Source organism: Molossus molossus, unplaced genomic scaffold, assembly GCF_014108415.1.
Source record: "Molossus molossus isolate mMolMol1 unplaced genomic scaffold, mMolMol1.p scaffold_m16_p_19, whole genome shotgun sequence".
Lineage (NCBI taxonomy): Eukaryota > Metazoa > Chordata > Mammalia > Chiroptera > Molossidae > Molossus > Molossus molossus.
In genome coordinates this window covers 1318304-1344809 of record NW_023425354.1, presented here as the reverse complement: position 1 = coordinate 1344809, position 26506 = coordinate 1318304, and the positions used below count along the sequence as shown (strand labels likewise).

Genomic DNA, 26506 nt, shown 5'->3' with positions numbered 1-26506 from the left:
TCCACGGACAATGGCCACAGCGTTTTCTAAGTGGGGACAGTGCCAGCAACGCCTCTGGGCTGCAGTAAATCTGACATAAAACTTCAAACAAGGAACTGAAAACAGCCAGCGCCAGACCTGGCTTGGCTTCTGACGGCGACATGACTGCAGGTAGGAGAAGACAGAAAACGTCCCTGTGGCTGGCGGTGCTACTACCAGGAAACGGGGACAGCGGTGTGGACATGGCTGCAGGAGTGGGCTCAGCCCCTTTGTCCCGGGAGGCTGGCAGCCGGTGCAGCTTGAAAGCAGCCAGCAGAGGGCACTCCACGCAGGCACAACACCCAGGGCTCCCAAAGGTCAGTGCTGGCCACCTCACTGGTCCTCGAGGTCATTGCCCAACTCACTCATCCTCAAAGTCCTCATTTGCAACGACCAAAGCAAGAATCACCAGCAATCACTGGCCAACGTAACCAGACCCAGGAAATTGTGAGTTTATGCCTCGTGGCCAGGCTGTGATGGGCCCACCTGCCTGGGCAGTCTGGGTAGCTAGCAGCCTCCCTGCACACTCAGAATGGTGGTGACGAGAGCACACTCCCCCTCCCGAGGTGCTTCAGGCCAGGAGCTCCCCTAAGACAGCAGGCCTATGGCCAGTTACCCCACAGATGCTTCCCGGGCGACCAGTGTGGCATCGGTAATTCTCTAGCTCTGACTCAGGAACACGGGGGGCCAGGGGCTACAAGCACCTGAGGTCCTCGCTCTTCCCCTGAGTGTCCCTGGGGTGGGACACATGACAGTGTCCAGAATGCAGCACCCAAGGTAAGCTGTCTGTCCATGGCAACGACATCCGCATCCGAGGCTGGTCCCTGCGCAGACGGCAGGCAGGGATCCCTTGTCGATGCTGCTCCAGAACCTGTCTCGGGTCCAGAGCTGCACTGCTGTCACCAGCGTCACCCAGTCTCTGTGCATCTTGTGACCAGTGAGGATGAGAGCACTGGTCTCAGACACCAAACAACAAAACACCTAAATTAACCCGAGCGCCACAGACAGTCCTGTCAGCTGGAGGAGAGCTCCAAGTGCAGGGGACGCATGAGACCCCAAGGCCACGCCCTCACAAAGCAGGAGCGGCACCGACACTGCCTACGAGCCAGGCCCTGCCATGAGTGACGGCCTCCTGACACCAACCCTGCCTTCCTCCGGACACCCGCCGCGAAGGCGTATCCCGTGGCTCAGCTGGGGCTGACTTCTACCCCCTCGCCTTGACCTAGTAGCAGGGGGACTGCGACTATTACCTTCTCTCGTCTCCCGAGTGGGACCCCGTGGTCCTGCTGGGCCCACGAGCAGCACGCAGGACGGGCGGGCCGTTCACTGAGCCAGGACGGCCCAGGGCGCTCGGGGCTGGGACATGGGAGGCAGTGCTTCTGCCTGTCCCCAGGGCCCTTCTGAACTCAGGGAGGGCCCACAGGCTGGGTGCCAGAGAAATGGGCTCCCCGCCACGTCCAGCACAGGGTGGAACCTCGGACAGTCACAAGGTCGGCGGGCATGTGCAGCAGGCGGTGGCTGCGAAGCCCCAGCAGGGCCCAGGGCACTGGCAGCACCGTGTCGCTCCCAGACCCGAGGACAGACGGTGAGCGTGTCTCCTCACACACGTGCCGGCATCGGTCGAGGAGGGAGGATGCTTCCCAGCCTGAGCACGGCGGGGGGGGGGACGGCTGGGGCAAGTAACTGAGAGGGGCCGTGGCCTGTGGTCACCCTCTGTGTCCGGCATCCACACCAGGGACGGTCACCACCTGCAGGCCGTCCCCTCATCCAGCAGGTACCCCGAGGCCCCTCCTGGCCCTTCCCCACAGAGCAGAAGTACAGCCTTTCCCCCCTGCTATAGGAAGGGGACAAGTCATACAAGGGGCATGGGCCACAGTTGCTCCCCAACACCGTGGAATGGGGGTGCAGAAGCTGAGGAAAGGAAGGGCCGGCGCAGCCGCGGGGTTTCCAAACCTTCGCCAGCCTGCACCCAGGGGCTCCCAAACACAGCGAAGCCTGACCAGCCTTTCCAGATGGGCGACCGCTGCCCCGTAGTCTTCGCAGGGCTCAGCACCTCTCCCCCGCCCCACACTGCGTACGCGCGGGCCTGCGCCATGGGCTGCACGTGTCGCCAGGAGGCAGGGCCCCAGCTCACTCCCAGGGCAGCGCCAGGCTCTGAGGAAAGTTGGTACCACTCGCCACTGAGACATCAAAGAGACCAGCGAGCCGCTCACACGCCGACAGTCAGGGTGCACGGCGCGGGCCCCACAGTCAGGGTGCACGGCGCGGGCCCCGCAGCCCGGCTCCACTTCGGTGAGGCAGCCCATCAATTACGGGGGAGGCCGGGGCGAGAAAGCCAGAGAGCGCGCTGAAAACAAACGGCATGTGGTTCCGAGGGCCATGTGTTCTGCTGCTGCCTCGTGGACTAAATGGGAACCAGATGTGGCCACGGGCTCCAGGTGAGCAGCGCCCGCCTCCAGGACAGGATGCAGCTGCTCGGCTGGGCGGGCTGCCCGTGCTGACTCACGCCGAGAGATCCGCCACCGGCACGCCGCAGCCAGCGCAGGAGGAAAGCCAGTGCCCACATCCAGCCCTGCTGGGGTGTCCCCAACACACAGGGTGCACATGCCTGGGCCAAGGGACCCAGTGGGGCGACAAGGTGGGCCCCTGACATACCTCCTTCTTCATGTGGACTTTTTTCCATCCAAACTACTGAATTCGTGCAACTGGCCATGGACGCCCTGCAGCTCCTGGCCACTTGGGCCCTGCATTCCCAGGGGTCTTCTCTGCAGGAACCCCACTAAGGGGGCCCCATGGGCCCAGGAAAGCAGGAGGAGCAGGCCCACTCGTCCGTGAGGGGTCCCACGGCCCGGAGAGACGGCTCCCAGCAGGCAGTGGTTTCGAGCACAGGGTGAAGCAGAACGAGGCAGCAGCCAGAACGAGGCAGCAGCCAGGCCGAGGCTGGCCCACCGCTGGCCCTCGAGCACCGGCCCCGACCGGCCCTCGCTGGCCCTTCTCCTCTGCCCATCACGGCGGGTGAGGAGCCTCAGCTGAGCTCAGAGACCACGCTGCCTGCATCCCACGGGCAGGGCCACAGCACCAGGGCCCTGGGAGGTGGCCTCATGAGGGAAGGAGTGAGGGTCATCACTCCACCAAGAACAGGTGGACCAAGAACAGAACATGAAGAGGACACAAGGCACAGGAGCACCAATGACTGTGTCCAGGCAAAACCTGGATGAAAGGTACACCCTCAAAACTAACAAATGTGAGTGACACCCACAAACGCATCACCTGTCTGCGCCCTGAGTCAGGGCATGGAGGTCTCAGCCTTGCTGTCCCCATCTACCAGCTGTCCCCTGCACACAGGTGGCTGCCCCCAGCCTCTCCTCACCCAACCGGACAGAAGCAGCTGGGCAACAGGAGCCTGGAACCTGCACCTGTGCCTCGTGATCCTACGGGGCCACTGCTGGGGCACCTCCCAGAAGGCTGTGGGGCTGGGGGTCACGGCGTACCTGGGAGCCACGTACCTGGGAGCTGGGCCGCTTCCACCTTCATTGCGCCCTTGGCCTCTGCGAGCTGACCGCCAGGGGCTTCCTTTGCCCAGTCCAAGTCCGCAGGGGTCTCCTCACTTACGGACAAGGTGGTAAGTGTGCTGACCACCAGGATGCCCAGGCCGACCCAGAGCACCACCTGGATGAGACAGAGACCCCGAGAGCAAGAAGGGTCACATAGTCCCCAGGCCTCCGCCCTTCCCGAGGAGGAGGGAGGCATGAGAGGGGCCAGGGGCACAGTGCTCAAAGGCCCGGCTGCCGGTCTATCCCTCTGGCCATTGGAGCTGATGGTCCCTAACTGAGCGACATGACCAGATCACCAGCCCAACCTGCTGAAGCGGCACTGGCAATGCGAAGCCGGAGGAGAGGGGCGTGTGTGTGACACGGAGTGCCTGCTGGTTGAGACCCAAGGTCTACACGTGCGAAACTGCAGCCACACTTCCGAGTGTGTTTCTCAGAAGACTCGGGTTCCTCCGAACAGGAAAGCAACATGCTGGGAAACAGAGGCAGCAGCACACACGCATGGCAGCCACGGCCACCACCTCTCCCCACACAGCCTACAGTGAGGCTCAACGCACAGCGCGGCACACAGCATACGCTCTGTCCCCGAGGCTGCGTGTGCACATGTGAGTACAGCCATGTGAGTGCACCTGCAGTGGAGCACACAGCACATGCTCTGTCCCCGAGGCTGTTTGTGCACGTGCATGTGCGTGTGCAGCCATGCACATGTCTGTACACCGAACCAAAAGCTCAGGCTCAACAGGCACACACTAGATGCTGTCCCATTAAGTCAGGAGGAAGAGGAGCCTGCCCCTCACACCACTGCACCAGGGCCAGGGGTGTAGGACCAAAGATTAATGAACATTTGAAAGGCCTAGGCTCCCTACACACAAACAACAACCAGTTAGAAAAACTAGGGAAGATGAGGCCCCAGAATCAGCCGTGTGGGCCGGGTGCAGTACTCAAGACACGAAGCAAAGGCCCGGCCCTGTCACCGCACAGGGACTCCTGAGGACAGGCTGGAGGTTAGCGAGGGTATAAAGATATGGACTCTTTCTAAGTTTATCTCCAGCTTCAATGAATTCCAATTAGACCAAAACACAAGAAACTGGAGTTATTTTTGTTAAGAGTGAGATCAGCTGATGTGAACATTTATATGGAAAATAAACAAGTAAGACCATGCAAAAATATTAACAAAAGCAGAGAAGGATTAGAATTGAGTGCCCTGGAGCAGCACGTCCTGGTGCAGGGCTCACTGTCACAAGCGTGGTAACTGTAACAGTGAGGAGGCCATGTGACTGGACAGGCCAGCCTGCGAGTCCAAACAGGAGTCCCAAACGAGGTCCAAACACACACAAGAATGTAACGCGAGAGAGTGGTGATGTTCACACCCTTGATGGACCACGGTCTAGGGAGCCACCTGGAAAAAGCACGCAGCGTGACTCCCTTGCTTGTTACACCAAACAGAAGACAGATGGATCGAAGACCTAAATGAACAAGTGACATCACAGAAGAAGCAGAACGAGGGAAGAATCTGTTCATGTAGCACTGGAGTGGGAGGGTCTTTCTAACTCTGACTTTTCTCCCCCAAAAAGAGTCTGATGGACTGAAGCACTGAGACTAACAAACTGGGAAAACCGCCTGCGATCGACAGGTGACATGCTGAGTCCCCTACTGCGAGCAGTTCCTACAGCCACTGGGATGCTTCTGCGTCTGGCGGGAATGGAAGGCAGGCGGCAGACAGCCCCCCACTCTCGACAGCTGTGAGAGCTGAATAAGAACGTCCCTGGGCCCCGACTGAGACACTGCCACACAGCCTGGACCTGAGGGCAGGCCCAGCAGGCACCGGTGCATCAGCCTGGACTCGCACACACACCAGGAGGGCGCCAAGGGTGAGGGGCTCCGCTCCAGGAGTAGAGGTGCCACGTCCTGCGCATCATCCCCCCAGGGCCAGTGCCCCTGACAGCTGTCACAGCCCCACAGGGAGCCACTGCCTAGGGGTGGACACTCAGCAGAGAACTGAGAGGTCTCAGGGGTGGCGTTCCACTGAGACCCAGGGAGTGGGGAGTGAGGGCAAAGCAGAGGCAGATTCGAGTCACCTGGACACAGGCTCCGCCATCCTGTCTGCTGCACCGTAGAGAAGCCCATCAGAACCTTGATGGTTCTTACACGCAACGTCCACAAACTACCAGGCACGCCAGGAGGCAGGGCCAAGGGACGGAAAACCAAGAAACCCAAGAATCCACGTAAGTCAATATTGACTATCTGAAACCATAATGCCTTGAGGACTTTAAAATGTAGGTAAAATACAAACAATGGCACCAAAGGCCAGAGGCGGTGAGTGGAGTTAAATGGAAGGCACCCTGCCCTGCCTTGTCTCGGAAGCAGGAGATAACGAATTTGCCACCAACTCAGAGGAGCCAAGGCTCCTACTGAACGGGCCTGTGCACCACCAGAAGGACAGGCGTGCACAGGACCAGCTAGCAGAGGAATCGGAAAGAAATACTGAAAATGCTTGATTTACCCAAAAGGTAGCAAACAAAAAGAAACAAAAAAGAACAGATGGGACAAATAAAAAATAAAGAGTAAGACGGAAACTTTAATCCCTCCAAAATCAGTAATTACATCAACTGTAAACAGTCTTAAATACTCCTATTAACAGACTGGATAAAAACAAAGCAAGACAAAGCCAACCATATGCTATTCTAAGAGACACACCTTAAATGGAGAGGCAGAGAGAGATCAAAGAAATGGGACGCAAAAAACTACACTGTGCAAACATAAACCCCAAACAAAGCTGGGTTTGCTACACTGTATCAGACAAGGCCGACTTGAGAGAAGCACCTCCAAAGGTAAAAGGGGGCATCTCACGAGGAAAAGGGTCAGTTTAACAAGATATAACCGTCTTAAACCGGTATGTTCTAATAACACAGCTTCAAAATAAAAGGTAAGAATTGTAGAAGAAATAAACAAGTCTACAATTACAGTGGGGATTATCATTCCTTTTCCAGAATGATAAACAAAAAGATTTAAAAGTCAGTAAGAATGTGTAAAACCTGAACATCGCAGTTCATAAACTTGACCTAAACACTGCTTACAATAAGTGCAGACCACACAGCAAGGTGAACACCACCGGGGGGACCATGTCCTGGGCCACAAAGAGTCTCCACCAGTGACAAAGGACTGAAGTTCAGTGTGTGTCCTCCAGCCACACAGGGGCGATGCGCAAAGTCAGTAAGAGATCACCAGGAAAAGCCCCGAAGTGGGTGGAAGGAGAAAGACCCGTGGGCACTGGAGAAGCTGCGAATCCACAGCTTGTGGCCGCAGTCGAGGGAACAGGCCGTCCTGGAAGAAGCTGACCAGCCGATTCTCGCGCTGGGTCAGAAACGCAGGGGCCAGGGCAGGAGACCCTGAAGAAGGATGCGTTGGAGGACTTCTACGGCCCGACACGGAGACTGTAGGCCACCCCCACCAACACAGGGAGCACTGCTCCACGCAGGGGCCACAGTCCCACACCCGCACAGGGGCCAGGTGCCGTGGGGAACACAGGAAGCTGGCCAACCAGAGCCCACCAGCCTCACAGCAATCAAGTCCACGCGCTGGGAGCGAGGAAATAAAAAGCCTCCACAGGGTGACCCGGGAGCCTATCTTCAGGACTGGGGACATGCAAAAGTTTTTTCTTTAATCCTCACTCAAGGGTATGTTTTTCATTGATTCTAGAGAGCGAGGAAGGGAGAGAGAGAGAAACATCAATCGGTTGCCTCCCATACACACCCTGACCAGGGATTGAACCCACAACCTGGGTGTGTGCCCTGATCAGGAATCGGATCCGAGACCCATTTGGTACACAGGACGCCGCTCAGCAAACAGCCACACCTGCCAGGGCAGCACAGACTTTTAACTGTACACAGCAAGCGCCCAGCAAGAGAAAGGCCCAGCAAGCCAAGCCACACTGAAATCGAGAACATCTGTGGGCCGATGTGTCCTTCAGAAAGTGAGGGGCAGCCAGGAGTGAGAGCACCATCTGCTCTATACGTGTCTGGAGAAGTTGTACTGAACCTCTAAGACATCTACAAATCAACACGGAAAGAGAGACAACCCGATTGATTGAAGATGGTCAAAAAGACGCCACATGGAGGACACCACCTGGAATGGACAGGCCCCAGCCTCATCCGTCACGGGAGACCACTCACTGCACAGCCGCTAAAGGCTGGGACCCGTGGAGGGAACGGAAGAGGTCAAAGCCACTGGAATTCTAACTTAGTGCCAATGATCACTTTGGAAAACTAGACAAAATTTGGTAAAACTCACTAAAGCCAGTTAGATATGACCCCAGACCCAGCAACACCCTACCCAAGGGGCAACCAACAAAGTGCACGCTTGTACACCCGGAGCCTGGGGCAGCCCCCAGGACCCTGCCCACAGTGGGTGGGCGCAGACATGGTGCTAAGGATCCCAGGCACGCAGACACGCACCCTAAGGCCCTGCCTGTGCCGATTATTCCAAAGTGCTAGGAGACAGTAACCTCTGGGGAGGAAGGATGGCAAGGCATCCCCAGAAAGCCTGGGGCACCGAAATGTCCGGATCCACCCTGGATGGTGGTTTGGCGGCGAGCTCACTTGGCCAACACGTACCAGGCCACACACATGAACTGTCCTGCTGTGTGGACACTATCTTTCTAAACACTACCAAAACGTATCAACAAGGAGAAGCCCAACGACTCCACAAAAGGCAAGCACACAGAAGGGCAGCTCACAGAGAAGAAATGCCAGGGCTTCTCAACACCAGACACTCCACCGCGGTGAAGGGAGAGGCCGGCACCGGCTGCCAGAGTGGCTGGAGTCCATGCAGGCTCCGGGGCGGTTCCGTGTGCCCACGCCCTCTGACGCCTCCCTTCCGTTTCTCTGTTTTTAAACACCAAAGGCTTCAACCCCCCAACCAGAACACACCGTATGTGAGTTCTGCACTTTTTGTTTTTTATTTATTTTTTTATAGAGAGATAGAAACATCGATGAGAGAGAACATAGATCAGCCACCTCCTGCACGCCCCCTACTGGGGATAGAGCCCACAACCGGGCATGTGCCCTGACCAGGAATGGAACTGGGACTTCTCAGTCCACGGGATAGCGCTCCGTCCACTGAGACACAGCCGGACGCACTTCCATTTCTTTTTTTTTCTTTTTCCTCACCGAGGACATTTTTTCGATATTTTGTTCAGATAGAGTGGAATGGAGAGAGAGAGAGAGAGAGAGAGAGAGAGAGAGAGACATCAACGTGAAAGGGACACATCAAGTGATTGTCACCCACATGACCCAACCAGGGCCGGGGACAAACTGCAACCGAGGTACGTGCCCTTAGCGGAAACCGAACCAGGGTCTCTCCAGACCACAGGTAGACACTCTAACCGCTGAGCCAAACCAGCCAGGGCACACTTCCATTTCTTAAAGCTTCCTACAGACACCTTCTCAAACCTATCAAAATGCTCATGTACTGACACATGTCCCAGCTTGTCGGTCCCAGGGGAAGACTAGAGGGGTGACTCCATCAGGAAGTCCACAGAAAGACAGCTGGGTGGGCTCAGGAGGGGTGGAGATAGCGGCAGGGACGTGACACACGGACACACATTAGGGGAACAGCAGTTCAGTATTTGATGCTGATAAGTTGGTGCAACACCCACAAGGCCCTGGGACCTCCCCAGGCACATCTGCTAGAGCTCGGGGGGGGGGGGGGGGACCTGCCATGAAAGACCCCTCACCTGGGCTTACCCGTGTCTCCCAGACCCATGGGACCAAGTACTTCTGTTCTCAGAAGCCATAGGAGAACCCACCGCCTCCTTCCCAGACCCCAGGGGGTGCGGGTCTGCCAAGGCTGAGCAGCACGCACCTGGGAGAAGAGCGTGTTCTTGTGGACTTTTTTGTAGATCAGAGCCGGGCAGATGAAGCAGATGAGGCTCCCCATGGTTGCGCCTGTGAGGCCCAGGATCGTCTCCACTGAGGACGAGACAGGAGAGTGAGCACCCAGGGGCCTGGAGGGACCACACGTAGGCCTCCAGCCTGCAACCAAGGCTCATCCCAGCCCCCGAACAGGCCAGGGGCAGGGCCACACCCTGTGCCCCCGGACGGACGGGCCAGGGGCAGGGCCACACCCTCTGTGCCCCGGACGGGCCAGGGGCAGGGCCACACCCTCTGTGCCCCGGACGGGCCAGGGGCAGGGCCACACCCTGTGCCCCCGGACGGGCCAGGGGCAGGGCCACACCCTGTGCCCCCGGACGGGCCAGGGGCAGGGCCACACCCTGTGCCCCCAGACGAGCCAGGGGCAGGGCCACACCCTGTGCCCACAGAGCACTCAGGACCTCCGACTCAGCTGCCTTTCGGGCACCTGCAGGCGCTCCTTCCCAGCTGTGGCGCCTCGGGCAGGTCCCCTGCTCCGTGCCTCAGTTCCCTCACTACCAGCACTCAGTCCGTCGTTGTGTGAACCTTACGGAGGCAGCAGGAGCATCTCCCTGGGACCCAGCACAGTGTGAGGCCCAGCACTGCCGCTCTGACTCCTTGGAGAAGCCTCAGGGAAGCTTCTCGATGGCTCAGCTTCAATCACCCCAACCAGGGGTCGGCTCCACACCATGGGCTCCGCGTCACTCCTGCTCAGTCAGTTCCCAAGCAGACTGTCCCAGGACGTGTGGGGGCCTCTGGGTTGTGACCGGGTACCTGACGACCACGAGCTGTGTCTATCCATGCGGAGCAGGACATCTGACACCAGGAGCCCGGCTCAGAGGCCTCACCTTTCCCCTGGCAGGGTGTCATCACCTCAGGGCGACAGGGCGGAAGGAGCCGGGCCCCTGCACTGTGGCCTGCCCAGCAGCTCAGGCTCCACGCCTGCAGTCCCTGAGCTGCCACGTTTGCCCCACACCTTGCACGGGTGCCAAAGAAGCCCGAGAGTCTCCAGACTTCTCAGGAGACCCTGAGCCAAGGCGGCGCCTGGTGCCCACGTGCAGCAGCGGGGATGCGCAATGGGAGATGGGAGGGGGCCGAGCAGCAGAGGACGGGGACTGAAGCACCCTCCCACTTACCGTTGGGGATCATGATCCCACCAACCATGGTCCCAAACACGACAGAGAGGGTGAGCGCCTTGAACCGCAGGGGCGGCATGTAGCCTCCGGCAGCGAAGGTCCCATCTTTCTGCTACACACAGAAGGAGATACAATGACAAGGCTTGAAGACACCGGTTTCCCCACCATGCTCCTGGGAAACTGGCTCCATGAAACACCCCCGGTCTCGGTCAGGACCCATGTGATGCTCAGGAAGACAAGTGAACGGCTGGCCGTGGGCGGCAACCAACCCCACAGCCCTGCACCTCCGTGCCGTTTCCTCCTGCGCAAACGGGCTGCCGGCGAGGACCGAGCGAGGCGGGGGGGGGGGGGGGGGAGCCTTCAGCAGCATGGGGCACACGGGGACTGGCTGTGAGAACTCCCCCAGGGGGCGTCAGGGCCTCCCAGACCCAGAATTTCAAGCACCCGCTTTCCAAGTCACAGGCACTTTCTCAGGACAGATGGGGGGATTTCTGAGCAGCCTCAGGGCGGTAACCTTCTCCACCTTCTGGCCCAGGACCTCCTGCGTGAGATGTCCACCCAGACACACTTGAGAGAGGAGGGGGAGCTGTGTGCACAGGGCCCATGAGAGTCCCTTCGAGAGGGGGAGTGTGGGAGGCCAGCAGCCAGGTCACTGACTGAGCGCAGAGCTGTGGGGGCTCCTGCAGGCAGAAGGCGGGAAGGGCCTGCTGCGGTGCTGCAAGGACAGGCAGTCGCCCTGCGTCCCTGTGACATGAGTGCACTTCCCGAGTCACGACCTCTGGGCCCCTGCTGACTTCCACCTTCGCAGTGATGAAGGTGTGCTCCGCACAGAGCACGGCTCAGGCCCAAGGCACACGTCTGCCTCCAGCACAAAGACGTAGGTTGGCAGCCCACAGGGTGGGGGCCAGGCTGGACGTTGGGGGTGGGGGGCTACAGCCAGGAGACGCTGCCACCACCCCACAAGAGACAAAGTGCTAAGTCAGGCTTGGCTTGGTGCCCACTGCCTGAATGGCTAATGGGGTGAGGGGCAAACCAGACAGGGAGGACAGCCAGTCCTTCAGGGCTCGGCCTCTACCAGGGACTGCCACCTCTAGGGGCAGGATCCCTGGGACATGGTCTTGACCATGTGCTGACCATGTGGACAAGGAGCCCTGTTTCAGCTGTTCCGGGCCTGGGGGTCCCACCCTCCCCAATCTGGCTATCACACTCTCCCCAGGAGTCTGGACCACACACCATGGCCTAAGCAGTCAGGTGGGACTTTGTGTGGCCACCATCAAGTCCTGGCTGCTACCAAAGACCAGGCTCAAGGACCTCGGGCCAGGGACATGACTGCCAGAACAAGGCCACAGGCCCGGGCTCCTGAGCCGTCCTTGGGCTCAAGCTGTTGCACGTTGCCTTTTGTTGTCAATTCGGCCACGGTCAGAGTCAGAACTGGACAGCTTTCACCAGGTCCTCGGCCGTGCCGTGTCTGCACACGGGACGCCCAGATGTCTTTGTGTCAAGCTGTGAACATGCTCAGTCACAGAAACATGGGGGACAGTGCCCGGACCTCAGTGCCCCTCCGCTCACCTGTCCGGGATCAGCTCCTGAAGGTCAGGCGGGCCCACCCCAGGACGGCTCGAGCGCAGCCCGGCCGCCCGCTGCCCCTCCGGGGAGCCCTCCGGGGAGCCCCTCCCTGTGTGCGTCAGTGCGCTGGTCTCGGTGCTGGCGTTTTCCTCCAAAGCTGTTTCTAAAAATCCCTATTGAAAGATTTCACTCTGCCCGGCCGGTGTGGCTGAGCGCCGGCCCTGCACCAAAAGGTCACCGGTTCGATTCCCAGTCAGGGCACATGCCCAGGCTGTGGGCCCGATCCCCAGTGGGGGGCATGCAGGAGGCGGCCAATCCATGTTCTCTCTCACTGATGTTTCTATCTCCCTCTCCCTCTCCCTCTGTAAAATCAATAAGAAAGAAAGTTCACTTTCATTGGCGCTCTTACGATTCGCCTAGGCGAGCTCGACTGCCACTGCCCAGGAAACTAGAAAACCAGGACAAGCACAGGAGGGACATGTGAGACACAGTCCCATGTTCCCAGCACTCGGGGTCTGCAGGGCGGGGGCCTCACCTGCTGCTCGAATAGCAGCGTGTTCAAGGCCTGTCTGCAGGGCAGGATCATCATGGGGAAGCCCACGGCCACCGACATCATGAAGCCGGCGCGGACCATCTGGGTCACCAGGTTGGAGGGGAAGTGCGTCAGCACGTTGCCGGCGATGGCCTCAGTGAAGCTCACGTAGCCGAAGAACCCCACCTGCCGGAGGACAGAGGGCACGTGCTGGGGCCTCCCCCTCCCTGGAAGGACCTGTGCGCACCCCACAGCAGCCCTGGCCAGCCTCGAGCGCCCGCCAGCCCAAAGGTGAGGGTCCCACCCAGCTTTTCACGAGGACAACAGGCCCCAAGAAAGTGGAGCGCCTGCGTGAACAGGCAGAAACCAAGGGCCCACAGGCCCTGCACACAGAGGGCAGATGGTCATGGGGTTTAAATCCCAGCCAGGGCACGGTGGGCACACCATGTCCCCGTGGACGGAGACACTGGGTCCGCGGCAAGCTGCACAGACCATCTGTAAACAGGACTGAAAGATGAGACCACGAAGTTCGGGGCAATGAGCCAGAACCTTGGCGGATTCATCCTTCTGCCCGTGACATAATGCAACAGCTCCTTCCTGCTCGCATCTGCTGACCTGTCTGCGGACCCGCCGAGGCCAGGCAGTGCCGTCCTCCGGAGTGCCCCTGGGATGGGAGCGCCACGGCGGCCCTGGCCCAGCGGCTCTCGGTGGCCCCATGGCACTGAGGAGCAGGCCTGCCTGCAGGGGACTGAGGGCAGGAGTGAGGTCCTACCATGACATAGAAGGTGGTGACCACGTTGAGGGCGGAGGCGAAGATGGAGCTCATGGTCTTGACCGCTGGCTCGTCCAGGCTGTCGTAGGTGGGCAGGACCTGACTATGAAACAGGCTGCCTCACAAAGCAGGTTCCCACAAGGCATGCCTTCTCGGGTCCTCAGCCCAAGACTGCGACGCCTCCCCTCCCGCCGCACTCGCCACCACGTCACTCAGAGCCCAGCGAGATGCTGTGGCACGGGGGGGGGGGGGGGGGGGGGGGGGGGTGCTCAGAGCCCTCCCCTCACTCCTGCAAACACTTGAGAAGGCGGCAGACTGAAAGGCCGTTTGTCCCGCTGCAGCAGGAGCGCCGGGAGCTCCGGGAGCGCGGGGCAGGGCAGCATGTTTACAGGGGAAGCAGGAAGCGGTTCAGAGCGCTGCTGTCAAAAGACTGGCAAGTTAAACAAACACAAGCTGCCTGGATGCCGCCCATCTCTGCGCCTCGGAGGGCGGGGAGCCGCCTGGACAGGAGACGGGAGACGACAGAAGAGCGGCTCCTGTCCCACAGCCCGGGGCCAGCCACACAGTGCTGCTGGGCGGGGAAAGCGTGTGTCCACGTGGGCTCTCCGGCGGGACTCAGAGGGGGGGACGAGGAGGTCTGTGGGCAGCCCAGGAGGATGGAGCTGAGCTGGGGGCGTCCAGACAACAGAGCAAGGGGTGACGCTACGCCGAGGGTGGCCACCCTGCAGTCCCCTCTGCTGTGGTCCCAGTGGAGCTCACAGACACGGCCCCAAGGCAGCCGTGGCCAGTGGTCACGCTGTGCACGAGTCACACTGGCCCAAGGCAGTGGGCAAGGGTGCATCAGGACAAAATCATCGGCGGTAAGTGGACAAGCACAGAAGTCAGTGGAGCCAACCCCTAAAACCGCCTTTAAAAAGTGAGACACAGCTCTGGCTGGTTTGGCTCAGTGGTTGGAGCATCAGCCTGTGGACCAATGAGTCGTAGGTTCGATTCCGGTCAAGGGCACATATCTCAGTTGTGGTTTGTCCCCGGCTTTGGTCAGACTCGTGTGGGAGGCAGCCAGTCGATATGTCTCTTTCACATCGATGTTTCTTTCTCTCCCCGCCCCCCTTCCTCCCTCCACCCTATCTGAAGATAAATAGAAAAATATCCTTGGGTGCGGATTAAAAAAAAAAGTAAGATGCAAACTAGAAGACGTGCTAACTTTAACACAAAGTAAACGACTACAACAGGTGGGGAGACCTGACTGCCAAGAGCTGACGCCCCTCTCTGCCCCTGCACACAGGTCTCATCAGGCCACCCCAGTGGGCGGGGGTCACCTGAGGACCGGGAGGCACAGGCCAGTGCAGCCAGGAAGCGGCACAAGATGCCGGCTCCTGGGGCTGGAGCAGGGTCCCCAGCAGGGAGCCGTCTGGGCAGCAGCAGGCCCAGGACAGGCTTCCCCCCTGGCCCCTGCACACACAGAAGCCCTGGGAGCTGTGGGTGCTGTGGGGAGGGGCTGCACACAGATAAGTGTGGAAAGGCTGGGCGCTGCCACCCCAATCACGCCTGTGCCCCAGGGACCCCACAGCGGCCCACCTCCGCACTCCGCCTTGCTCAGCGGCCCCCATGACTCGTTCAGCTGAGTTGGACACAGCCTTGTCCATGCAGACCCCGGGCATGATCTTCCTGCCCCACTGCCCAGACCCGGGCCCTCACATTCCCTGGGCACTGCGGCTCTGCACCCCACACTCACTGACTACAAAGAAGACCAGGAGCCACACAGTGGCGGCGAAGCGGAGGCCTGGCCGTCCCCACGAGGAGACCAGTCACGCAGGCAGGGCCTGGCCATCACTGGCCAGAGCAGGCAGGAGCCCCCATCCCTGCTCGTGCTCCAGTGCAGACATGCGGAGGGAAGAGCCGTCTCCACCCCCGGACGGGGAAGTCAGCAAGCTGCCGGGCACTGGGGGACATGATGTATCCGCAGGCTCACAGCCTCTGAGCGGCAGAACGAGCCATGTTCACAACAGTCCGACCTAAGAACCCCACAGATACGCGATGGCTGCCACACAGCCACCGCCAAAACAGACCAACTACGGAGTCGTTTGTAAAAAGCGAATGCAAGACCGAAGGGCCGCCCTGGCTGGTTTGGCTCAGCGGTTAGAGCGTCAGCCTGCGGTCTGGAGAGACCCGGGTTCGGTTCCCGCTAAGGGCACATACTTCGGTTGCAGTTTGTCCCCGGCCCTGGTTGGTCGTGCGGGTGGCAGCCACTCGATGTGTCCCTTCACGTTGATGTTTCTCTCTCTCTCTCCCTTCCTCACTCTCCCTCCCACTCTATCTGTGCAAAAAATGGAAAAATATTCTTGGGTGAGGATAAAAAAAAAAAAAAGACCGAAGGGCCCACTGGTGACCAGGCACCCAGTGAGAGCACGTCACTCCCCCCCACGAGGAGGGGACACTGGTGACCAGCACCCAGTGAGAGCACGTCACTCCCCCCCACGAGGAGGACACAACAGGAAGGAGGCGCGTGTTCCAGCCGAGACGAGCTGCAGGGAGGCGCGGCGGGAGGCGCGGCCTGGAGCGCGTGGGTGAGAACACACAGGAGGAACGCACTCCATGCCACTCTGCTGTGGGATTGGTGCGACTGTGCCCACGAGAGCGCTGGCAGGCCGCTCTGCCAGCCCTGCACAGGGATGGTCTTTTCCCGTCCACACCGCGTTCGCGCCTCTCTCCTGAGTGGGTTACTGGCTCTCGCCATCGGTGGCGAAGGCAATGCGCTGGAGCTGTGGAGACAGCCTGGTCTGCGCTGAGCCCGCGGAGGGAGACGCACGAGGGCCGCTCACGCGTCCCAGAGGCAGCCTGCAGGCAATGTTTGTGCAACTTCCTTTCAAATGTTCTCACGCAAACAGCTAGCTTCTGGCAGAACGCTCGGGACTCTGCAGATCAGATGGCTGGCTGCTCTGCGCTCCCACCGCCAGCGCTTCCGGGGAGGGGCTGGCAAACCGGGCTCTCACCCGCAGTGCCGGCACATTGCAGGAATCAAGTCAACATCTCTACGTGAAAGATGGATGGAAATATAACGCTCTCCCTCAAGGGGAAGGGCAAGGGTCATAACTGGACAGGACCCAACTCTTCAGTGGCCTGTACTGAGCAATTAAAGCAAACAGATGAGGCCCGCGGCCCAGCATCGGACCCCCACACAGCACACAGGCCCACCTGGGCCCCAGGAGTGGGTGGTACTTACGACTGGCAGGCAAAGGACATGCCGAAGATGGGGATGCAGCGGAAGACGCCCTCCCAGCGGACGTAGCTGACCCGCCGCAGCCACTGCCCGCCGAAGAGGCCATGCTTGAGCGAGGACAGCAGGATCTGAGAGAGGAGAGGAAAGGCGCTCGGAGACGAGTCACCCTGCTCCGCGTCTCAGCCGCGTACACCTGCGGCAGGCCTGGGCCGCCAGCTGGGGGCCAGGGGCCTGCACCTTCCGGGTCCCTGGCCTCTGCTGGGCCACAGCTGGCCAGTGCTGCCAAGAGGAGCACCCGCTGCAGGGCCCGCCTGGAGCTCGGGCAGCTGCCTGCGCAGGGCCCTCAGCCAGCGAGCAGCGCGGCCCACTGCTGTGCTCACTCTGCTGCCTCAGGGACAGGAGGCCCAACTGGGCAGGTCCTTCCCAGCCCACAGGGACGGGCTCGTGGAACAGCAGAGAGCTGTGGCAAGTTGGTAAGGCCACTGGGAACAGGCACCGGGGCTCAGTCCTCTGAAGAAAACGACTGCAGAGATTTCCAGGCTGTTCCCCATGAAAGATCACTATGACCTAGCCAGCGAATGGGCAGGTCAAGGCCCAGGTCCTGGGGGCATCTACTCAGTAAGAACCAACGTCCTGATACCCACTGCACTCGGATCCCCCCCTCCAGTCACGGAGAAAACAATATCCCTGTGACAGAGCACTGGCACTGAGTCCTGGCCACGCCCACCTAGAACTGGGCTCCTAACAGGAGGCCCAGCCCACCCCTGCTGCCCACCCGCTGCGGGCTCAGGGATGGTCCTCACATCACTGCCCAGGCTCTCGGCTGCGTGCCCAGCGGCCCCAGGAGGCAGCGGGGGCGAGCCCAGCCAGCGAGCGCCCGGCACTCACCAGGAACATGAACGCGGCATAGAAGAGGAGGGCCATGGCGCTGAAGGACTGGATGGAGGCCATCATGTTCCGCTGCAGGCTCAGCGGCAGCACGATGCACAGAGACACCACGAAGAGCAGGAGCACGCGGAAGGTGCTGGTCACCTGGGGCAGAGTGTGATTCTGGGCAGGCGCCACCTGGGTCCCCGGTGCGTCCAGCCCAAGTGCCCGGACCTGACCCCTCCTGTTCCCACAGGTCTGAGGTGGGGACTCACAGGGCTGTCACGTGAGCATGCCGAGACACCAGACACCTGAGAGTGTCCTACCTGAAACCCAAACAGCCGAGCAAAGAAGGTGGACCCCAGGTCACCAATGACGACGTAGAAGGCAATGCAGGTCCCCAACATCAGCCCAATCATGCTGCAAAGATGGAAGTCGTGGTTTTAACGGCATCTTTCAGGAGTCTGGTCTCACCATGGTCACAGCCACCCCCAGCGGAGGACCGGGCTCGGGCTGTGCTCATGGTCCCGGCAGGATATTGACGCTGAGCCTGGTCCCTTCCAGCCGCGGATGACATGTCACCCCAAGGCCGGGCTGCAGCAAAGCTAAAACACTGCACCTTTACCGGACCTGGTACATCTGTGGAATAAATACCGACCACCACTACACAGCTCTTCACGAGGGCTCCGCTCCTCTCTCCACAGGAGCTTCTGACGATCTCAGTGCCTGAGCGACGCACAGCGCGTCAGGCCAGTCACAGGACCGCCAAGGCTTACAGAGGGCAGTCCCAAATTCAGAAGCCTGAAGGGCGACCTTCCAGCCATTTTTCCATCTCATAAAATTTTACTCCAGGCCTGGCCAGTATTGCTCAGCAGTTAGAGCATCAGCCCACAGACTGAAGGGTCAGGGTGTGATTCTCAGTCAAGGGCACATAACTGGGTTGCAGGTTCGATCCCTGGCCCGGTCAGGGCACGTGTGGGAGGCAGCCAATCGATGTGTCTCTCTCACACCAATGTTTTTCTCTCTCTCTCCCCCACTTCCCTTCCCTCCCTCCCTCCCACTCTCTCTTAAAAAAAGGGAAAAAGCCCTGGCCGGTTTGGCTCAGCAGTTAGAGCATCAGCCTGCGGTCCAGAGAGACCCGGGTTCAGTTCCCGCTAAGGGCATGTACCTCGGTTGCAGTTTGTCCCCGGCCCTGGTTGGACTGTGTGGGAGGCAGCTACTCGATGTGTCCCTTTCAGATCGATGTTTCTCTCTCTCCCTCCTACTCTATCTGAACAAAAAATGGAAAAATGTCCTCAGGTGAGGATTAAAAAAAAAAAAAGAAAGAAATTTAAGAAAAAAGAAAAAAAATACTCTTGGGAAAGGATTAATAAAAAAAAAAAAATTTTTTTTTTTTACTCCAAAGGAAGAAAAGCTGACATTCCAATCAAACCCCTTGGTGCCCAGCACTCGGGGCGGGGCTCCAGTGTCAGGGCAGCACCGAGAGGGTGGCTGGCCGAGGAGCCACAGGGCTGTGTTCCCAAGGTCTCCGGAGGTTCCCTTATTTCCCACGCAGATTAACCCTTTCACCGGGACGCAGATCATTTTAAGGGCACAGTAAGCTGAGCTTTCAGATTCTTAGTACGATGCTTCCGATGCTTCGTTTTGTAACAGTCGCCAAGTTTCCCATTAGCTACAGCCGGGGGAGGACAGAGAGAGCCTCCTGCACGGGGCGCCGCCTACCTGGTCTCCACCAGCATCTTCCCCGCTTTTCCGTAGGCGTGAAACGCTAGTGCAAAACAAAGAGAATCAGCGCTCAGTCAGCAGCATGAAGAACATCAGTAACAGCCCAGGAAAAGCTGTGCCTGGCAATGTGACAAACACCCACTGGTCTCGCGATGCCCAGTGTAAGGGGGCATGTTTTTATTTTGGTCCCATGCTCTTCTTAGCTCTACAACCGAAAAATGGAAACCACATAAGACAAGAACAAAGAAAGGGAAGATGGGCAGGTTGGCTTTTCACTAAGACAGACAGACAGAAAGACAGACAGAAAGACAGACAGAAAGACAGACAGAAAGACAGACAGACAGAAAGACAGACAGAAAGACAGAAAGACAGACAGAAAGACAGACAGAAAGACAGACAGAAAGAAAGAAAGAAAGAAAGACCCCTGCCCCGCAACTGCTTCCCCCCGTGGCAAGCAGGAAGGAGGCCTGCCTGGAGGAGACCTGCCTGGGGTGGACGCTGCCGTGGACAGAGCTGAGAGGTGCCTGTAGCCCCGTCACGCCAGCCCAGCTAGCCCAGTTTTTAGAGCTCAAACCAGAAGGCCTGGCTAGGGCTGTTATGTTCCCTGTCTGATTTCAGGAGAAAATTTAGAAACTGCTTTCAAGCATGGCACTTTGGGAGGAGAGGGAACAGGGCTCTCGGGCTGGCCCCCTTTCAAGGCAGACAGCGAAGGAGCTGGCTGGCGACCAGTGCACCTTGCACAGCCTACAGCGGACAGTGTCTGTCCTTCCTTCCCGACCAGGGAGCCGCTTCCAGCAGAGTAGGGGTTACGAGCTGACTGGACAGGGTCCCTCCCAGGACCTGACCTTGGCCCAGTACCCCCACGACCCCCTCCACGGTCCAGCAGGACGAGGACAGAGGGAAGTTCTAGTTTCCCAGGAGCAACCGGAATGGGGTGTGTGACAGGAGGCACAGCTTCCAGCCCCACGTCACTCTCACTGGGGCTAGGGCCCTCTGGGCAGACCTGCAAAGCAGAGGCTCGCAGGCCACTGGTGAGGAGGACTCCAAGACACACTTGCCCTTACTTTCAACTCACTTAGGAAGAGGGCATTGCCAAAAGCGAGAAAGCCTGCGCCGGGCTCACCTCCACTGGCCACGGTGGCCTGTGCTGGTGAAGGCGGCACTCGGGGCCCCTCCCACCTCCCTGCTGTCCGACCCCTGGACAGACTCGCATCTCAGGTGCCCCTGACAAAGCCTGTTTGCATCACGACGCAACCTGAACTGGACGCAGGTCCTTGGCACAGGATGTGGTCAAGGTCAAGCTGAGAACTTCAAAATCTAGGTGCTCCCGACAGCGACAGCAGCCCAAGGCCACGCTGCCCCCGGAGGCCTCCAGGCCTCTTGATGAGTCATCGGTCAGCACGCCCGCACACCACGCAAAACCGAGAGCCCTGACCGTGGAGGAGGCACTCCTGGCCCGCCCACCCCGTCCTTCTCCATAAGGAAGCTCAGCATCTACGACAGACTCTAAATGCTGGGAGTGCATGCCGAGAAAGTTCCAGAACACACCCGCATCCCAGACGGAGGGAAGGGGCCAACTCGGGAGGTGGCACTTCCTCACCAGAGAGCACAGCTGGTTCCCAGAATGACATCCTAAGGGGAGGGGGGTCAAAGATGCTGCCATGCAGAGGGGCTGGTGTTCTGGCCTCCCTGTCCTCCCCCTTTCCTTCACTAGGGCCACACCACACACCACACTACAGACGCCCCGCCACCATTTCAGGCATCCCTCCCTCAGCACCTCTGACACTAAGTCTCAAACACAGAGCTTAGCAGTCACCTCAGACTCCTGCCTGGCACGGCTAGGGGAGGCTGGAGGGCCCACTCCTCTAGGGGGAAACCACGGCACCAGCCCAGCCCCCCGAGGCTGAGGGTGAGCAAGCACACCTGGGTGCGCACCAGCTGCTCGGAAGTCCGGCCTTCCTCCCCAGCGGCGACGGGCGCTCTGCAGCTCACGGGCCAGGCCGCACAGGACAAGGGTCAGTGCAGTCTGAGCAGCCCCCTTGCTGAGTGCAGAGCTGGCGTCAGGAGGGGCCTGAGTGCTGGTCGGCTTCTCCCAGGGCCAGTGTGGCCGCACGCCAAGGCCGCTGTGGACAGAGCCGACTCCCAGCCCCGTTTGGTGCAAGGTCCTGGCCCCCCACTTCCGCCCACATGCAAAGCCTCCTGCTCGCCAAGATCCCGCAGCAGTAGGGCAGAGATGGGGAGCCACGCTCGGAACCATGCTGTTTGAGTTGGGGGTGACCTCACCCAGCCACGCCTGGAGCTAGACCCTGGATGGCAACTGTCTCCCCACTGCTACCACACGGGACAGTGCACGTATCTGGAAAGGTGAGGGTGGGAGAAAGCCTGGTCCGTGGTCCTCGTTTCCCAAGCCAAGTAGCCATGTGAAAGGTCACACCTCCCAGGACAGCAGAGGGACTGCTCTGAGCAGCCTCGGAGGCTCTGCCCGCCCAGGAGTGGCAGCAGGCTGACCAGGGCCACAGACGCAGGCAGACGGATGGCTGAGGGGCCAGAGGGCACCTGCTACTCCGGGGCGCTGCCGCTCACCGAGGGCTCCAAGGTGCGGGCACCCTCAGTGGCGCGGGCCTGGGGCACGGAGTGCTAAAGACGCTGAGTAGCGGGCATCTCTGCGCATCCTCTGGAAGCGGGGCTTAGGAAGTCTCTGAGAAGGGGGGGCACGCAGCGCGAAGGAGCGGCAGGTGAGCCGGGGGTAACATCACAGAAGGAGCCCAGCAGCAGCAAACAAGACACCAAAAACACAGCAACACCGACAAAACCCACTGGTGCTGTGCCTCCCCAATGGGAAAGTCCGCTCACTGTGCCCACAGCCAGGGGCCAGGCAAACGAGGAACCATCACACACTCAAACCCCCCATCTGGGGAGTGTGCCACCCCCGGCACTGTCCCCAGGTCTGGTGGAGGCCATTTGTCCACCCCTGCAGCTGCCTGCGGCCCGAGGACCTAGCAGGCAAGGTGGGCAGGGGTAGTGCTGACCCAGACTGCCTGTCCTGGCCTGTGGTGCCCAGAGGCAGTGGCTCTCCCCTAAGGCCATCTTCTCTGGTCCAGCAAAAGCTCTGGTGGCATCTCCCACCCAGGAGAAGGGAGGACAAAGAGAAATGCCCTTGAAGCCGCAGAAAGAGACAGCCAGGAGGCAGGGGGGGCTGCTGACCCTCAGGGTCAGAGATTCTGGGCTCCTCCTATCCAGGCTGGATAGATCCTTTCCTAGGCTGGATCTATCCATTTCTGAGAAGGGGCCAGGACCACAGGCAGCAAAGGCTGCAGACTGGGCCCAGGGACGCTGTGGGAGCCTCTTGTTTGGTACCCGAGACATAATGGGAAGCCACTGGTGGTTCCGAATCTCTGCTTCGGGCGATGGGAACTGGGCTGTGGCGACCCCAAGCGGGAGCCCCAGGCAGCCGTGCAGAATGGTGTCCACAAGCAACCTTATCATCCTCAGGTTTTCACATCTAGCCAAACCGGTTTGCCTTCTCAGGGACTTTCTAAGAATAATCAGGCGGCTGTCAAAAACCACAGCCTACCTGGTCTAGGGTCACCCGCCCTCTTTCAGGCACAGCCAGGCACTTCCTGGGGCAGTGGCCACAGGAACCCTGCGGTCCAGAGACCTTCAGTGGGAGAAAGGGTCGCCTTGCAGCCCCGGCCTGGCAGAAGACAGAGGCCTCCTGGAGCACATTTCACCCCAAGTTACACTAGGTCTCCCCGGGGATCGAGCCTTCTGGTGACCTTCACTTCCTCGGTGGCTGCCGAAGCAAGGAGCCTGCCAGCACCGACTCCTCGGGAAGGGAGGACACACCCTTCAGTCCTGAGGTCAGAGAGCACCTGGGTGCCGGAGCGAAGCACATGCGCTGAAGGAAACGGGCTGTGCCCCACATGGGTCTTGCAGCTGTCGTTCTGTTTGTCCCCCTGGAACGCTGCACACTGTCTCCTCTCCACTTTGACAGCTGTGAGCAGGGGCCAGGGCAGGCCCCCCAGGGTCCCGGCCACACATGGGCTGGAGGGTCTAGGGCTTTCATCTGGAGGCCGGGAGTGTTCCCCAGATAGGCACAGGGCCAGCTCCCACCCCGAATTCCCAGGAACGGAATGCAGAGCCAAAGGTCCAAGGTAGGTGCAGAGAACGTGGCCTCGACTAAGTCCCCAGAGCCACACTGCCCAGCAAACGCCCCGGACTGACAGGGAGCAGGAGTGCACTGGAGCCCAAGGACGGAAGAAAGAGCCGAAGGAAACCACACTGCAACCGACAGCATCCGGGAACAGAGAAGCACGGGGCAGATGGGTGACGCGATCCCAGTGACAAGACTGCCCAGGGACAGGGTCCCTCGTGGCATTCGGAGCGGGGCAGAAGCACGGCGCTGTTGGGCAGCCCCAGGAGGCTGGGACCCAGCAGGGGCAGGCAATAAGCCAGTCCGCAGAGAGGTGGGGGCTGCTGGTTCTGCTGAACTTGGAGGGGCCTCTCTGTGTGTATTTGCTTGCGGGGGAGACAGGAGAACCAGGCTGAGAAGGAGACTGTGCCTCAGACCCTTTCGCATCACCTCAATCCCGAAGCATGTGACTGTAGTACCAGTTTTTTAAAGCTGCACTAAGCAATTAAAAACAACTGCTGTTGAAGGCACGCTTTAAGAACAGAGTGGAGAAAAGGGAACACATAAAGGTGCAAGGCCCGCCCATCTAGAGTGCTGTGCTCCTTAGGGAGGTGCCCGATGCCCTCCCAGAGACCACATCCTCACCCAGGCCCGCGTAGGTCCTCCGCTTGCTCAGGCTGGCGGCTTTCACCAAGAACATGCAGGACTGGTGCGTCATCCAAGAGCAGAAAGCCAGGAGCAGGGCCCCCAGGACGATGCCACACTAGAGGGTTGAAAGAAAAAGAGATGCTGACAAACTAAAACTGCCCCGCTACCTTTGCCTTACACACTGACCGCCGCGTTCGCAGCTTCCGAAAGCCCCTCCGCTGCCTCCCGTCGGTCCCTGTCCATATAAAGCCCCAGCTCCGTTCCACTGCCCGGCCCTTGGCACTGAAAGGGACCAGTCCCTGGATGTGGGAGCCACACTTTACAAGGACATAAGTTCTGGCTGTGACCCTGAAAGAGCCCAGGGACCGTCTCCCTCCCGGCCCCTCCGAGAGTCTGAATGCTCCACGTCTCAGTTCTCTGCACACCCTACGCGGGCCACTTCCCAGACACTCGGACAAGCAGCTACGAGTGGTGAACACGTTCAAGAAGGAAGAGATTAAAAATGACATTTACACCCTGGCTGGTATGGGTCAGTGGTTAGAGCTTAGGCCAGTGAACCAAAGGGCCTCAAGTCTGATCCCGGGCCCAGGTTAGGGTGCATGCAGGAGACAACCAATTAATGTTTCTCTCTCTCTCATTTTCTCCTCCTCCATCCTCCTCCCTCTCTCCCCCTCCCCCCTTCCACTCTAAAAAATCAGTGGGCCCTGGCTGGTTTGGCTCAGCGGTTAGAGCATTGGCCCTTGGACCAAAGGGTCATGGGTTCCAGTCCCAGTCAAGGCCATGTGCCTGGGTTGCCGGTTTGATTCCCAGCCCCAGTCAGGATCGTGCAGGAGGCAACCAATTGATGTGTGTATGTGTGTGTGTGTGTGTGTGTGTGTGTGTAGCTCCCTCCTTCTCTTCCTTTCTATCTAAAAATCAATGGCAAGGATTAACAAAAACATAAATAAAAGTAAAAATCAGCCTACACGGTGTGGCTCACTGGTTGGGCATCAACCCATGCACCAAGAGGTTGCCAGTTCAATTCCCAGTCAGGGCACATGCCCAGGTTGTGGGCCCAATCCCCAGTGAGGGGCGTGCAGGGAACGGCCAATCAAAGTTCCCTCTCATCGATGTTTCGCTCTCTTTCTCTCTCTCTCCCCTTTCCTCTTTCTCTAAAAATCAATAAAGAAAAAATATAAAAAAATAAAAATCAGTGGAAAAAATATTCTCAGGTGAGAACTTTTTTTTTTTTTAGAAAAGGACATTTAGCCCTGGCCAGTTTGGCTCAGCAGTTCGAGCGTCTGCCTGCGGTCCTGAGAGACCCGAGTTCGGTTCCCGCTAAGGGCATGTACCTCAGTTGCAGTTTGTCCCCGGCCCTGGTTGGGTCGTGCGGGTGGCAGCCACTCGATGTGTCCCTTTCACATCGATGTTTCTTTCTCTCTCTCCCCCTCCTACACTATCTGAACAAAAAATGGAAAAATGTCCTCGGGTGAGGGTAAAATAAATAAATAAATAAAAATAAAAAATAAAAGTACCAAAATTACTCAAACCAAACGAACCAAAAATCAAAACTTTTTAAAATGACATGGCTATCACACACTAAAATTACAGGCCCCCAAACTGCCCACTGGCTTCTCACTGTGCTCCCCTAGGAAGAGACGCCAAGTCCACAAGACAGCAGCTACCCTAACCTCCGCCAGGCCCCTGGGACAGGTGACCATTTCCAGTCCTCCACCCCTAAGCTGTGAACTCCTGCTGAGCAAGTCGGCCTGGCTATGCTTATTTTTTTTTTTTTTTTTATCCTCACCCGAGGACATTTTCCCATTTTTTTGTTCAGGTAGAGTGAGAGGGAGAGAGAGGAACAGAGAGAGAGAGAGAAACATCGACGTGAAAGGGACACATCGAGTGGCTGCCACCTGCACGACCCAACCAGGGCTGGGGACAAACCGCAACCGAGGTACGTGCCCTTAGCGGGAACCGAACCCGGGTCTCTCGGGACCGCAGGTCGACGCTCTAACCGCTGAGCCAAACCGGCCAGGGCTGGCTATGCTTATTTTTATTTTTTTTAATTAATTAATTTATTTTACCCTCACCCGAGGACATTTTTCCATTTTTTGTTCAGCTAGAGTGGGAGGGGGAGAGAGAGAGAGAGAAACATCGACGTGAAAGGGACACATTGAGTGGCTGCCACCCGCACGACCCAACCAGGGCCGGGGACAGACTGCAACCGAGGTACATGCCCTTAGCGGGAACCGAACCCGGTCTCTCCGGACCGCAGGCTGACGCTCTAACCGCTGAGCCAAGCGGGCCATGGCCTGGCCATGTTTAAATGCTGTGGAGGGGCCCCATGCCCCCCACAGGGTAGACATGCAGGTCTTCGGACAGCCACGGTGGCACCTGCCACACAGGCATCAGGCCGGCAGTGCCGGACCTGCAGATGCAGGCCTGGGT

At 59.1% G+C, this 26506-nt stretch overlaps 1 protein-coding gene across 1 annotated transcript in view; it reads right to left on the bottom strand.

Moving 5' to 3' along the window:
* SLC38A10 (solute carrier family 38 member 10) overlaps positions 1-26506 on the bottom strand; it is a 35338-nt gene that overhangs the window by 7952 nt on the left and 880 nt on the right. Inside the window, exons 2-11 of the mRNA XM_036268259.1 lie at positions 24074-24191; positions 19294-19339; positions 17898-17991; positions 17593-17736; positions 16708-16832; positions 13485-13587; positions 12716-12898; positions 10615-10726; positions 9432-9538; positions 3525-3687 (exon numbers count right to left, since the gene is read on the bottom strand). Coding sequence (XP_036124152.1) covers positions 3525-3687; positions 9432-9538; positions 10615-10726; positions 12716-12898; positions 13485-13587; positions 16708-16832; positions 17593-17736; positions 17898-17991; positions 19294-19339; positions 24074-24191 — 1195 coding nt within the window. The remainder of the gene's footprint in view (positions 1-3524; positions 3688-9431; positions 9539-10614; positions 10727-12715; positions 12899-13484; positions 13588-16707; positions 16833-17592; positions 17737-17897; positions 17992-19293; positions 19340-24073; positions 24192-26506) is intronic.